Here is a 15,091-nt window from a genome sequence, read left to right as displayed (position 1 = left end):
CTAGGGATGCCTGGGTGGCTCAGTCGGTTAAGTGTCTTCCTTTGGCTCAGGTCATAATCCCAGGGTCTTGAGATCGAGTTCCATATCAGACTCCTTACTTGGTGGGGAGCCTGCTTCTCCCTCAGCCTGCCACTCCCCCTCCTTGTGCTCTCTCTCTCTCTCTCTTGCTCTTTCTCTCTCTGACAAGTAAATAAAATATATATATTTTAAATATTTTATTTATTTATTTGACAGAAAGAGAGAGACACAGTGAGAGAGGGAACATAAGCAGGGGCAGGGGCAGAGGGAGAGGGAGAAGCAGGCTTCCCACGGAGCAGGGAGCCCAATGTGGGGCTCAATCCCAGGACCCTGGGATCATGACCCGAGCCGAAGGCAGACGCTTAACGACTGAGCCACCCAGGTGCCCCTTAAATCTTCTTTTAAAAATTAAAAAATAATAATAATAATAAAATCCTAATTTTAAAAAAATGTATCGGATCGCCTGGGTGGCGCAGTCAGTTAAGCATCTGACTCTTGGTTTCAGTTCAGGTCATGATCTCAGGGTCGTGAGATCAAGCTCCATGTAGGGCTCTGCACTCAGTGAAGAGTCTGCTTAAGACTCTCTCTCTCTCTCTCTCCCTCTGCCCCCCACCTCAAATAAATCTTTTTAAAAAGTAAAATAAAAAATTAAAAATACATATAAAAATGTATCATAAAATAAAATTAATTCATCAACCTAAGTGACCTCACTTTCTGTAATACCTACATTGAGATTCTGTCTTTTGAAAAGGTAAGAGCAGCCTGGGCTTTCTGTACTCACTGGTCAGTGTCTCTTTAATTCTTAGAAGCCTCTGTGACTCAAATTCAGGTAACTAGTGGGATTTCACATAAACTGTAAACCGTTTAGTCCATAGACTAGCCCACTTTCAGGTAACTTGAGGTTTTAAGTTTGCTTACTTTCTAAGAATGGAATCCTTGTACCTTAGAAGTTTGCCTTTTAAAGTTAAAAAAAAAAAAAATGTACCCGGGCAATTATTAGATTTCTTTGGTTCTAAACAGAATAAACCTTGATGTGGTAGTTTGAATTTATAGGGAAATAATAATTGTTCTAATGGTATTTATTTGTTGGCAAATATCCCACATTTGGACTATCCATGTCCAACTTTCTTTTTTTCTCTAATTTGCTATGGTTGCAAAAGAGGGCTAGAGAGAATTAGTTTATAGATGTGTTTATTATTTATTGATACACAGTTTTTATGTGGATTGTTTTAAGTTCAAATTAGCAATTTCAGATAGAATGAAGCTCTGTGCTGTAATCTTTATTATTTTATGGTAATACAGATAGCTTTTAAATTCTTAGTTTTCATAGAGGGATGACAAACGGACCGACCAAACTCATCATCTTTAGAATACAAACATGATGAATGTGTTTTTTTTAATGTATCTGAATTGAAACAATAAGTAATGCTCATAAGTTGGGGTTTTTTTTTTAATGTCTACTTTTATCATTTTTTTAGTACAACACCTCAGGTATTGAGCCCCACTATCACATCTCCCCCAAACGCACTGCCTCGAAGAAGTTCACGTCTTTTTACTAGTGACAGCTCTACGACCAAGGTAATCTAAAGATTTCCATATGTCACATTTACTTAAGCTTCCCCCTCCATCTCTAATAAATTGAGAGACTATTTAAATTTTTCTAATGTTTTTTTAATTTATAAAGCTGTCGATAACATTTATAAATTTTCTTGGTTCTTTAATAAATATTATAAAACATTGTTCAAAGGACAAAATTGTTATGATGGGAAACAGATCAGTGGCTATTAGGAGTTAGGACTTGGGGGGAAGATATGACTACTAGAGCATAGCACAAAGGAATTTTTTTGTTTAGTGGTCAGACAGTCCTATATCCTTATTGTGGTGGTTGATTACATGAAGCATACATGTGATAAAATTTCATAGAACTATCATGTCAAAAAAAAAAAGTACATGTAAAAACTGATGAAATCCAAATAAGATGTGTAATTTAGTTGATAGTATTGAACCAATTCAGTCTCCTGGATTTGATGATGCCCTGTGGCTATGTCAGATATTCTCACTAGGAAAATTAGGGGAAGGATAAATTTCCTGTGTTTTCTTTGCACATTTCTTTATACAAGGACCTCATTATGCCCTTGGTAAGTTTTTGTTGGTCCATTGACAAATATTATGGATAATTTTTAACTTTGACATGAACAATTCAACAATTTTATAACTTACCAGTTATAATGCTCTGAAGACAATTAGGTAATATTGCATCCATTTATTTTCTTATTTTTAAATAATAAATGAAAGTTATACACTTTCAGAAAAGAGCAACAAACAATACTGATTTACCTTATATACTAGTTCATTAATACAATTTATTTTCAGAATTGTTGCATTTAAAATTAAATGACTTTGGGGGCGCCTGGGTGGCTCAGTTGGTTAAGCGACTGCCTTCGGCTCAGGTCATGATCCTGGAGTCCTGGGATCGAGTCCCACATCGGGCTCCCGGCTCGGCGGGGAGCCTGCTTCTCCCTCTGCCCCTATCCCCTCTCATGCTGTTTCTCTCTCTCTCTCTCTCTCTCTCTCTCTCTCTCTCTCATATAAATAAATAAATAAAATCTAAAAAAAAAAAAAATATTTAAAAAATTAAATGACTTTGAAATTTTTTATTATAAATTTTTTCTGAGAAAAATTTAGGCCAGTCAAAACTATATATTTATTTTGTGACTAATACTTGAGAAAGGATTGGGAAGTCTATAATACATGCGTTTAACAAATGTGGAATTTTCCTCCTTTTTACAGGAGAATAGCAAAAAGTTAAAAATGAAGTTTCCACCTAAAATCCCAAACAGAAAAACTAAAAGTAAAACTAATAAAGGAGGAATAACTCAACCCAACATAAATGATAGCCTGGAAATTACAAAATTGGACTCTTCCATCATTTCAGAAGGGAAAATCTCCACAATCACACCTCAGATCCAGGCATTTAATCTACAGAAAGCAGCAGCAGGTCTGTTTTAAATGCTTAATATCTTCTTTGTATTTTATTTTATTCACTTATTTTAAGTAAGTTTTTTAATGTTCATTAAAGTACCTTCCATTTTTTCTAGATAGATGTTGGAATTTTTAATAAATTATTTTGTATTAGCCTTTCTAGAAAACCAAACTGTTTTACTGTGTTTTTCTCCTTTGTTTACTATATTGTTTTCTCCTAGAAGGTTTGATGAGCCTTCTGCGTGAAATGGGGAAAGGTTATTTAGCTTTGTGTTCATACAACTGCAAAGAAGCTATAAATATCTTGAGCCACCTACCTTCTCACCACTACAATACTGGTTGGGTACTGTGCCAAATTGGAAGGGCCTATTTTGAACTTTCAGAGTATATGCAAGTAAGTATAGAAAACTGTTTACATGCCTTTTTAGAGCTAGTTTAAATTAAAATGCCTGTGCTTGAGACAGCTAGATCTAAAAGGTCAATATTTAGGGGCACCAGGGTGGCTTGGTTAAGCATATGACTCTTGATCTCAGCTCAGGTCTTGATCTCAGAGTTGTGAGTTCAAGTCCCACCTTGGGCTCCACACTGGGTGTGCAGCTGTTTAAAATTAAAAAAAAAAAAAAAGTCAATATTTATTATGTAATGTCTCTTTATTTTCTGAGCATTTTAATATATAAATAGACAATTTTTTCTCTTGTTTAAGGGTGAGTAGTTTAAATTTGGGGAGATTGCTTGAGATAGATTTGTAGAGAATCCAAGTCATCCCTATTTTTTTTTTTTTTTAAGATCTTATTTATTTATTCATGAGAGAGAGAGAGGCAGAGCTCCGAAGGAGCTCTGGGATCATGACCTGAGCTGAAGGCAGATGCTTAACCAACAGAGCCACCCAGCCATTGAGCCCTGGGTAGGAAATTTAAATTGGAAATTAGAATTTTCTTTGGTTTTGTGTTAATAATCTTCTCTTTTTCTGGTATAAACAGATAACTTAAGCAACGAATATAATTAAAACTAAAGGATAAAAGTCTTGAGGACATTATGTCCTCCATTACATACAGTTTTCTTCATAGTATTTTTCAAGATTATAAAACATATGAAATGCCAGAAATTCATCCCAGTAGGAACTCTGCATATAGTAGAAAATATTTTTATTATAAACCTATTACATGGTAATATATATTTTCAGATCCAACGGAGTAGGGTACAAATATTTCACATAAGAATATATGGATGTGGGCGCCTGGATGGCTCAGTCAGTTAAGTGTCCAACTCTTGATTTCGGCTCAGGTCATGATCTCAGGGTCTTGAGATTGAGCCCTGTGTAGGGCTCTGCACTCGGCGCAGAGTCTGCCTCGGATTCCCTCTTTCTGCCCCTCCCCCTGCTTGAGCTCTCTTGCTCTAAAATAAATAAAATCTTTAAAAAAAAAAAAAAGAATATATGTGGGCGCCTGGGTGGCTCAGATGGTTAAGCATCTGCCTTCGGCTCAGGTCATGATCCCAGGGTCCTGGGATCGAGTCCCGCGTTGGGCTCCCTGCTCAGCAGAGTCTGCTTCTCCCTCTCCCTCTGCCTTGCTGCTCTCCCTGCTTATTCTCTCTCTCTCTGTCAAATAAATAAATAAAATCTTAAAACTAATGAATTAATTTCCTACCCAGTTTACCTTCTGAGCATTTTCTCTCCCCACCCCTAAACTTAAAAAAATTGTTTAAAACTTTAAAATATATATATAAATAAAATTTCTCTAAAATAAATTATTTGAAGTTTATAATAAAGTTACTTTTTTGCCCTGTTTACTTTCAGTTCATTTATTCAGTGCATGTTATGTCTTAAATTCTCTTCTAGACTCTGTAATACAGCTAGACAAATAATTGCTTGCTTTTATAGAGCTTGCATTCTAGTAAGAGAGATAGATTGTAAGCCAATACGTGTATAAGGACAGGTAACAATAGGTCATAGGAAGAAAAAAATGAAGCATGTTAAAGGGATTGCAGGACAACGATATATGGAACTATTTACCAAAAAGTATGCTCAGAGAAAGGAGGTGACTCCTTCATGAGCCATGCAAAGATCTGGGGTGAAATGTGTTCTAGGTAGAGAATAAATACAGAAGATACCAACTCATGTATTATTGTATGATAAAGAAAGAAGTGTTGCTGTAGACAGATTAGCCTTATTCATTGCTAGAAGTTCCATGTTTGGATAATGGTCCTTTACTGATACATAGGCAAAAGCTGTGTTTGGCAAGCCCCTTTCAAAATTATTTCTAATTTATTATTTCACAGGTCCTTTAAAATACATAATTTTTCTTGTTTCCCTATAATTATAGAGCAGTGTCCCAGATACTTAACTAAACAGAAGCCTTTGTTTCAACTTAATTTCATGAGTTTTTTTCATTTTTCTTTTTGTCTATGCCACAGACACTTTTCAGAGGAAGCAATAGATCCTGAAAAATTTGAAACCAAAAGATTTCCAAAACTTATATTTGACTTGTGGTTAGGTCTGTCTTCTTATACCCAATGCCTATTGGAAAAACTTATCTATAACTTTTAAGGGATTTCAGAGAAGTTAAAAATCATTAAGCTAATCCTAGATAATATATGGCCATTTCTTGGAGTTCCTAGTTTTATAAATGCTGTTTCTTTATTTTACGCCATTTTCATTTCATTAAGAACAGTCCAAATATTTTTTATTCTAAACTAAACTTGACTTTCAGAATTTTGAACTTTTGAATGAATAAACTAGGGAACTACTGATTGGTTTTATAAAACCCAAAGCCTCGGGTGCTTGGGTGGCTCAGTCGTTAAGCATCTGCCTTTGGCTCAGGTCATGATCCCGGGGTCCTCGGATCGAGCCCCGCATGGGCTCCCTGCTCCGCGGGAGGCCTGCTTCTCCCTCTCTCTCTTCCCCTGCCTGTGTTCCCTCTCTTGCTGTGTCTCTCTCTGTCAAATAAATAAGATCTTTGAAAAAATAAAATAAAATAAAACCCAAAGCCTCAAACTTCAAGGTGAGAGAAACCATTCTGGGAGCTGTGAGTGAGGGGAGGAAAAAAGTAGCTGAGGAGGGACCCTAAAGTCAGGTTAGTGCTGCAAAGGAAAAGAGAATCACTAGGCTGGAGCTACAGTTCCCCCGCAGGTATGACATTGGTGGGTATGCTCAGTGTTCAACATGTCATAGCATTGGTAGCCAACTGAACCTGTTTTTCCCCTAAAGTTTTTAACTCAACCTCTTAATAAAAATCAGTGCATAAGTAGTTTTGTGTTACCGAAATCATTATTCTCTCGCTTTTCCTGAGTTATTCTGTAAAGCCATTATTAAAACTTGGAAATGTGTTTTTTGAGAATAAAATAATTGACTTGTCTTTTGTAAATTGTAACTTTGTATAGATTTCTCCTCTGTCATTTTGGTGGAAACGTAGGTTTTCTTTTCACATTTAATGCTCTTACCGTGACTTGTGTATACCTAGGTTAAGTGTGAATTTGATTACCTCAATATTTGACCTATTGTGGAACATTGTTCATTGGGACCCTATGTTATTACTAATTCACATAAACACTGTAAAACAAGGCAGCATTTAGGTCCCATGAGAACAGTGCCCAGTGCTCTCCCTGCATATATGTAAATTGTATCAACTTATTTTCCCATTAACTAGTTTTTTTATTTCAGGCTGAAAGAATATTCTCAGAGGTTAGAAGGATTGAGAATTACAGAGTTGAAGGCATGGAGATCTACTCTACAACACTTTGGCATCTTCAAAAAGATGTTGCTCTTTCAGTTCTTTCAAAAGACTTAACAGACATGGATAAAAATTCACCAGAGGTATGATAACTGAAACACTTTGCTTATGTAGTTGTCTTCTGATCACCCTTGCCAAGTGGGGATGAAGCAAGTAATTCAAACACCATTTAGCATCATCCACACTTTTTCACCCTTCTCTACAGGCAGAGAGGGACTCAGAGAAGAGAAAAGTCCTAGAATATGTGGTGCAGATTCATAAGCATATATTTTATTCAAGATTAATCAAGATTTGGCTGTATTAAAATTGCTGTTGTTGGGGCATCTGGGTGGTGCAATCAGTTCCGCATCCAACTCTTGGTTTCAGCTCAAGTCTGATCTCAGGGTTGTGAGATCGAGCCCTGTGTCAGGCTCCATGCTCAGTGCAGAGTCTGCTTGGATTTCTCTCTCCCTCTCCCTCTCCCCACTGCCCGCACTCACGTGTGCGCGCTCTCTCTCGCTCTCACTGAAATAAATAAATCTTTAAAAAAAAAAAAAAATTGCTGTTGCCAGCAGGATTAGTGTTCATTAAGCAGAAATTATGTAGATTGGAAAAAGCGCTAATTTTAAATTAAAGTAAAATAGTGGTTTTTTATTGTCATTTTAAGACATAGGCACAATTCATTTGCATGCTCCAGTCCTGTAAGAATTGTATTTCATTGCATCTCAAGATTAGTTAGTGGTACTTGTATAACATATCTAATCTTAGAATTAAATTAAAAACAGTCAATTCTCATTATTCTTGGTAGTTATGCTCAGTAGTTTTTGTAAACACTATTATTAGCAAAGACTGGATCATTTTATTTGGGAGAAATGCACACACACACACACACATCCTAAAAACAACCCATCCTGGTAGGTTTTATTATCTTTATTTTATATAAAAGAGAAAATGCTATTCAGAGGTGTTAAGGTGATTTGCCTGAGGCTACCCTACAACAGGTACCATATTTAGGATTCAATCCTCTGTCCAACTGGCCCCAGAGCCAGAGCTTCTTGCCCTGCACTGCACTTCCCCCTACACTCTCTATCCTTTGGTCATCTCTGTGTGAGAGATGAAACAAGGAGGCATAGAGTCACCTTTTTTTTTTTTTTTTTTACCTCAACTGGGACCGTGCCTGTTGGACAACTCATATGCTGGGTGACCGCTAAAGCACTCGCAAGTGTAGAGTTTGGTTTTACAAATACTATAAATTTTTACAAGTAGACAAATTCACCAATATGAAATCATGAACAATGAGGATCAACTGTATTTATTAAAACTTCAGGGGGTGCTAGGTGACACAGTCGGTTGAGCGTCTAACTCTTGGTTTCAGCTTAGGTCCTGATCTTAGGGCTCAGGGTTGTGAGATCGAGCCCCCAACAGGCTCCAGGCTCAGTGCTAAGTCTGCTCCAGATTCCCTCTCCCTCTCCCTCTCCCTCTCCCTCTCCCTCCGCCCCTCCCCCATGCTCTCATGCGCTCATGCTCTCTTTCTCTCTCTCTCAAATAAATTTTAAAAAAAGATAACTTCAGTTTTTGTTTGTCTGTTCTAAGTGAGTTCTGAGTCTTGATTTTAGTCATAAATTTGGTTTTGTTAGAGAAGTTGAAACAAAATTTTAATTGTATATTTGGTTTTTGTTTCCATCTTTTTTTAAGGCCTGGTGTGCTGCAGGGAACTGTTTCAGTTTGCAACGGGAACATGATATTGCAATTAAATTCTTCCAGAGAGCTATCCAGGTTGATCCAAATTATGCTTATGCCTATACTCTATTAGGGCATGAATTTGTATTAACTGAAGAATTAGACAAAGCACTAGCTTGTTTTCGAAATGCTATCAGAGTCAATCCAAGACATTATAATGCATGGTAAGTGCTAATGAAGTGGAAAGACAATGTCTTACTGATGGGACTGGTACTCAGTAATTTTTCTTGTTAGACATCTCTTTATTGTCATGAATTTGGTTACTAATACTTAAGAATAGTACATACTGGTTGATAAGTTGTAACCAAAATGTGTTTTTTTATATGAAATGTGTACTTTTAACAAACTCTTAAGTTAACTAATAATCAAATACTAGATCCTTATACTCAAGAGTTTTAGCTTTTCTCCTACCAAACTTTTGAAAATAATTGATTTTGTTATTTGATTTGTTTCTTTTTCTTAGAACACTGAAACAGTGATTCGTATAGAACATGGTTGGGAAAGTGGAGAGGACTAGTATAATCACCTATTGGATAGTAGAAAATAAACATTGAGAACTGTCCACTAGTTGTTGCTCTTTACAATGTTCTGGTTTATTATATACCAGTCTAGTTCATTAGCTTTAATTTAGAACTCGGTGTTCCAGTTTATTAAGTAATGTCTCTATTGAGGAGGTTACTTGGCTCATATAGTTAACAAATGAAGAAGGCATTAAAAGGGCACCTGGGTGGCTCAGTTGTTAAGCGTCTGCCTTTGGCTCAGGTCATGATCCCAGGATCCTGGGATCGAGCCCCGCATCGGGCTCCCTGCTTGGCGGGAAGCCTGCTTCTCCCTCTCCCTCTCCCACTCCCCCTGCTTGTGTTCCTGCTCTCACTCTCCCTCTCTCTGTCAAATAAATAAATAAAATCTTAAAAAAAAAAAAGGTATTAAAAAGTTTGTTCTTATTTCTGCCTCAACACTATCTACTGCTGACATTTTATTGTATTTTTCTTGACTGACTTTATAGTTTTACGTATCAAGAAGTGTAATTCTGATATCATAACTCTGCTACAGTTTTTATGTCAGACATGGTTTTCTTTTTCTTTTGAGGTAGTCATTATAGCAGTTGAATTTTCATTCTGTCACTAAATCTGAATCACTATATTATTAAAACATATTTTTTGATCTGTGTATATATGTTTTTTAATGGATTATATCTCGTTTCTAAGTAGTTACATTACCTAAAAGATGGCCTGACAAATGCTGACTTCTGCTGACATATTAAACAGTCAAGCTTGCTGACACTGCCTTCTCTTCACATAAAGTACCCTGTAATATTTTAAGAACTCAGTTCTCAACTTGTGTTGTTTTTTAAACGTTTGGGTATGTCCTATATTATAATAGTTGCATTCTTAAAAAACCTTACCATATCAAAATTGTTATAAAAATAAGGAATTTAGGTAACTTTAAGTATCTAACTTAAAGTATCTAAACTTAAAATTTATTATTCCAACTCCAGAGTAAATAGTCTTTCTTTTGTTGTTCCACCATCACCATTATTAGCACAGAGCTTTTTATACCTTTTCTTCACCCCAAATATAAGAAGATATATTGTGCTTTCTTCTTATACATTCATTTGGTGTTTATTCCCCATTGTCATTATCTAGTTATAGCCAAAAGAGGTTTCCTTAATGTAAATCACTCACATTATGTTCATTTGATGTTTTGAAAATTCAGAAGAAATACTTGTATATCAAGTTAACATGCTCTTACATAGCCTTTAAAATTTATAATTTTGGGGGCGCCTGGGTGGCTCAGTCGTTAAGCGTCTGCCTTCAGCTCAGGTCATGATCCCAGAGTCCTGGGATCAAGCCCCGCATTGGGCTCCCTGCTCCGTGGGAAGCCTGCTTCTCCCTCTCCCACTCCCTCTGCTTGCATTCCCTCTCTCGCTATCTCTGTCTCTGTCAAATAAATAAATAAAATCTTTAAAAAAAATTAAAAAATAAAAATAAATAAAATTTATAATTTTTAAGTCTGCAGGAGTATGTTTTGATATAGTGAGGAGAGGGGAAGCAGAACATGACACAATGCATATGTAATTATAATGATGTATATGTATTTGCACCAATAATATAGAAATAGCATTGTTAAGAGTTTAGGGTTTAGAATCATAAAGGAAGGATCTGACTATAATCCTTATTAGCTGTATAATTTGGGGCATGTTATTTAACTTCCCTAACCTCATTTTCCTTATTTGAAATGTGAGTGATAATACCTATCTTGGCTCGGGTCATGATCCCAGGGTCCTGGGGTCGAGCCCCGCATCAGGCTCCCTGCTCCACAGGAAGCCTGCTTCTCCCTTTCCCACCCCCCCTGCTTGTGTTCCCTCTCTCACTGTGTCTCTCTCTGTCAAATAAATGAATAAAATCTTTAAAAAAAAAAAAATACCTATCTCATTTCCTCCTAGGATTAAATGAGATAATTCACATAAAGAGTTTAACAAAGTTATTGGCACACACATAATTAGCCACTCAGTAAAAATGAGCTGTTAAATCTAGATTGTAATGATGGATTTAAGGATGTAGTTTCTTTTTTCCCCATTGTCAAATTTCTCTTTGATTGATTGATTTGATTTATTGTTTTTACTTACAAAAGTGATTTGTCTAAAATGCTATGATGAAAAAAATTTTTTTAAAAATGAAATGCTTTGATGATTTTCTTATCATGATTGATAGTTTTTGCCTTCTCTGAGACCACCAGTATTTCTCCTTAGTTTATTAAAATGCCAGATTCCATAACATACCCTTTTATTAGTTGAGCTAAATTACCAGCCAGAAGTTCATATTCCTAAAATTATACTTTATTTTATACTTTCAGGTATGGTTTAGGAATGATTTATTACAAGCAAGAAAAATTCAGCCTTGCAGAAATGCATTTCCAGAAAGCACTTGATATCAACCCTCAAAGTTCAGTTTTACTTTGCCACATTGGAGTAGTAAGTAGCTTTCCAAATATTTTTCAGTGAATCTCCCTTGCGAAATGTGTTTGTTATTCACTTAATTGCTGTGGTGAAAATTAGGGCTTTTTGTTTGTTTGTTTGTTTGTTTATATTCTTGGAACAATATTGTGGCTTATTTTATAGCCAAAAATACCACCTTTTTCCTTGGCATAAAGAGAAATGCCATTCCTCAGGCAAGTCCATTTCTCTGAGCTTCCATTTTATAAATGACAAGTAATACCATCTTATCTACCTCACAGGGCTGTTGTAAGACTCACATGAGATACTTCATATTTTGAAAGCACTTTTTTCCATGTTAATATTTAGCTCCTAAATTCAGTAATTATTATTTCAAGACAAACGGTTCCCTATGTTTTAGCTGCTGAGTGATATAGATATGTCAGAACTAATTAAAATTCTTTTTTTATTTTACTTTATTTTTTATGTAAATTCAGATAATTAACATATAGTGTATTAATAGTTTCAGAGGTAGAGTTCAGTGATTCATCAGTCTCATATAATACCACTGCTCATTACATTACATGCCCTCCTTAACGTCCATCACCCAGTTACCCAATCCCCTGATACCCCTCCCCTCCAGCAACACTCAGTTTGTTTCCTATGATTAAGAGTCTCTTATGGTTTGTCTCCCTCTCTGATTTCATCTTATTTTTCCCTCCCTTCCCCTATGATACTGTTTTGTCTTTTAAATTCCACATATCGGTGTGATCATGTGATAATTGTCTTTCTCTGATTAACTTATTTCGCTTAGCATAATATCCTAGTTCCATACACGTCATTGCAAATGGCAGGATTTTACTTTTTTGATGGCTGAGTAGTATTCCATTGTATATATATACACCACATCTTCTTTATCCATTCATCTGTCCATGGACATCTGGGTTCTTTCCATAGTTCAGCTATTGTGGACATTGCTGCTATGAACGCTGGGGTGCAGGTGCCCCTTCAGATCACTACATTTGTATACTTGGGGTAGTACCTAGTAGTGCAATTGCTGGGTCATAGGTTAGCTCTATTTTCAACTTTTTGAGGAACCTCCATACTGCCTTCCAGAGTGGTTGTACTAGCTTGCATTCCCACCAACAGTGTAAGAGGGTTCCCCTTTCTCCACATCCTCACCAACATTTGTTGTTTCCTGACTTGCTAATTTTAGCCACTCTGACCAGTGTGAGGTGGTATCTCATTGTGGTTTTAATTTGTATTTCCCTGTTGCCAAGTGATGTTGAGCATTTTTTCATGTGTCTGTTGACCATTTGGATGTCTTCTTTGCAGAAATGTCTGTTCATGTCTTCTGCCCATTTCTTGATTGGATTATTTGTTCTTTGGGTGTTGAGTTTGATAAGTTCTTTATAGATTTTGGATACTAGCCCTTTAATCTGATAAGACATTTGCAAATATCTTCTCCCATTCTGTTGGTTGTCTTTTGGTTTTGTCGATTGTTTTCCTTGCTGTGCAAAAAAGCTTTTTATCTTGATGAAATCCCAATAGTTCATTTTTGCCTTTGTTTCCCTTGCCTTTTGAGACATGTCTAGCAAGAAGTTGCTGTGGCTGAGGTCGAAGAGGTTGCTGCCTGTGATCTCCTCTAGGATTTTGACGGATTCCTGTCTCACATTTAGGTCTTTCACCCATTTTGAGTCTATTTTTGTGTATGATGTAAGAAAATCGTCCAGGTTCATTCTTCTACATGTGGCTGTCCAATTTTCCCAACACCATTGTTGAAGAGACTGTCTGTTTTCCATTGGATATTCTTTCCTGCTCTGTCAAAGATTAGTTGACCATAGAGTTGAGAGTCCATTTCTGGGTTCTCTATTCTGTTCCATTGATCTATGTGTCTGTTTTTGTGCCAATACAATACCATCTTGATGATAACAGCTTTGTAATAGAGCTTGACGTCCAGAATTGTGATGCCCCCAGCTTTGGTTTTCTTTTTCAACATTCCTTTGGCTATTCGGGGTCTTTTTTGGTTCCATACAAATTTTAGGATTCTTTTGTTCCATTTCTTTGAAAAAAGTTGGTGGTATTTTGATAGGGATTGCATTGAATGTATAGATTGCTCTAGGTAGCATAGACATTTTAACAATATCTGTTCTTCCAATCCACGAGCATGGAACGTTTTTCCATTTCTTTGTGCTTTCTCAGTTTCTTTCATGAGTGTTCTATAGTTTTCTGAGTACAGATCCTTTGCCTCTTTGTTTAGGTTTATTCCTAGGTATCTTATGGTTTGGGGTGCAATTGTAAATGGGATTGACTCCTTAATTTCTCTTTCTTCTGTATCACTGTTAGTGTATAGCAATGCCACTGATTTCTGTGCATTGATTTTATATCCTGCCACTGTGCTGAATTCCTGTATGAGTTCTAGCAATTTTGGGGTGGAGTCTTTTGGGTTTTCCACATAGAGTATCATGTCATCTTCGAAGAGCAAGAGTTTGACTTCTTTGCTGATTCGGATGCCTTTTATTTCTTTTTGTTGTCTGATTGCTGAGGCTAGGACTTCTAATACTATGTTGAACAACACTGGTGAAAGTGGACATCCCTGCCATGTTCCTGACCTTAGGGGAAAAGCTCTGTTTCTCCCCATTGAGAATGATATTCGCTGTGGGCTTTTCATATATGGCTTTTATGACATTTTGAGGTATGTTCCCTCTATCCCTACACTGTGAAGTTTTAATCAAGAAAGGATGCTAAGGGCACCTGGGTGGCTCAGTCATTGAGCATCTGCCTTCGGCTCAGGTCGTGATCCTGGGGTCCTGGGATCGAGCCCCACATCGGGCTCCCTGCTCCACGGGAGGCCTGCTTCTCTCTCTCCCACTCCCCCTGCTTGTGTTCCCTCTCTCACTGTGTCTCTCTCTATCAAGTAAATAAATAAAATCTTTAAAAAAAAAAAAAAAAGGATGCCATACTTTGTCAGATGCTTTTTCTGTATCTATTGAGAGGATGATGTGGTTCTTGTCCATTCTTTTATTTATGTAGTGTATTACATTGATTTGTGGATGTTGAACCACCCTTGCAGCCCAGGAATAAATCCCACTTGGTCATGGTGAATAATCCTTTTAATGTACTGTTGGCCATTATCTTGGTGAGAATTTTTGCATCCATGTTCATCAGGGATATAGGTCTGTAACTCTCCTTCTTGGTGGGGTCTTTGTCTGGCTTTGGGATCAAGGTAATGCTGGCCTCATAGAAAGAGTTTAGAAGTTTTCCTTCCAGGATGCCTGAGTGGCTCAGTTGGTTGCGCGTCTGCCTTTGGCTCAGGTCATGATCCCAGGTTCCTGGGATCGAGTCCCACATCAGGCTCCCTGCTCAGCGGGAAGCCTGCTTCTCCCTCTCACACTCCCCCTGCTTGTGTTCCTGCTCTCGCTATCTCTGTGTCTGTCAAATAAATAAAAAAAAATCTTAAAAAAAAAAAAAGTTTTCCTTCCATTTCTTTTTGTTATTTCCTTTTTTTAATTGAAGTATAGTTGACACACAATGTAACAATATTACATTAGTTTCAGGTATACAACATAGTGATTCAGTAGTTCTATACATTATTCAGTCCAATTTCTTTGTTTGAAACAGCTTCAAAAGAAGAGATGTTAATTCTTCTTTACATGTTTGGTAGAATTCCCCTGGGAAGCTCTCTGGCCCTTGACTCTGGTTGGTTGGG

The 15,091-nt window shown here is 36.8% G+C and overlaps 1 protein-coding gene across 7 annotated transcripts in view; it reads left to right on the top strand.

Annotated features, from left to right (window-relative positions):
- CDC27 (cell division cycle 27) overlaps positions 1 to 15,091 on the top strand; it is a 75,709-nt gene that overhangs the window by 43,100 nt on the left and 17,518 nt on the right. For 4 of the 7 annotated variants that reach the window (XM_035030402.1, XM_035030401.1, XM_035030399.1 and 1 more), the window contains exons 10-15: positions 1,497 to 1,596; positions 2,809 to 3,016; positions 3,222 to 3,394; positions 6,659 to 6,811; positions 8,403 to 8,611; positions 11,304 to 11,421. In XM_035030402.1, the coding sequence (XP_034886293.1) occupies positions 1,497 to 1,596; positions 2,809 to 3,016; positions 3,222 to 3,394; positions 6,659 to 6,811; positions 8,403 to 8,611; positions 11,304 to 11,421 (961 nt within the window). The remainder of the gene's footprint in view (positions 1 to 1,496; positions 1,597 to 2,808; positions 3,017 to 3,221; positions 3,395 to 6,658; positions 6,812 to 8,402; positions 8,612 to 11,303; positions 11,422 to 15,091) is intronic. The other 3 variants (XM_035030403.1, XM_035030400.1, XM_035030398.1) reach the window with 1 other exon arrangement.

The sequence above is a fragment of the Mirounga leonina genome, unplaced genomic scaffold, assembly GCF_011800145.1.
Source record: "Mirounga leonina isolate KUSES-001 unplaced genomic scaffold, KU_Mleo_1.0 Mir_364, whole genome shotgun sequence".
NCBI lineage: Eukaryota > Metazoa > Chordata > Mammalia > Carnivora > Phocidae > Mirounga > Mirounga leonina.
Note: the sequence above shows the minus strand (reverse complement) of the source record. Positions and strands in the feature narration are given on the sequence as shown.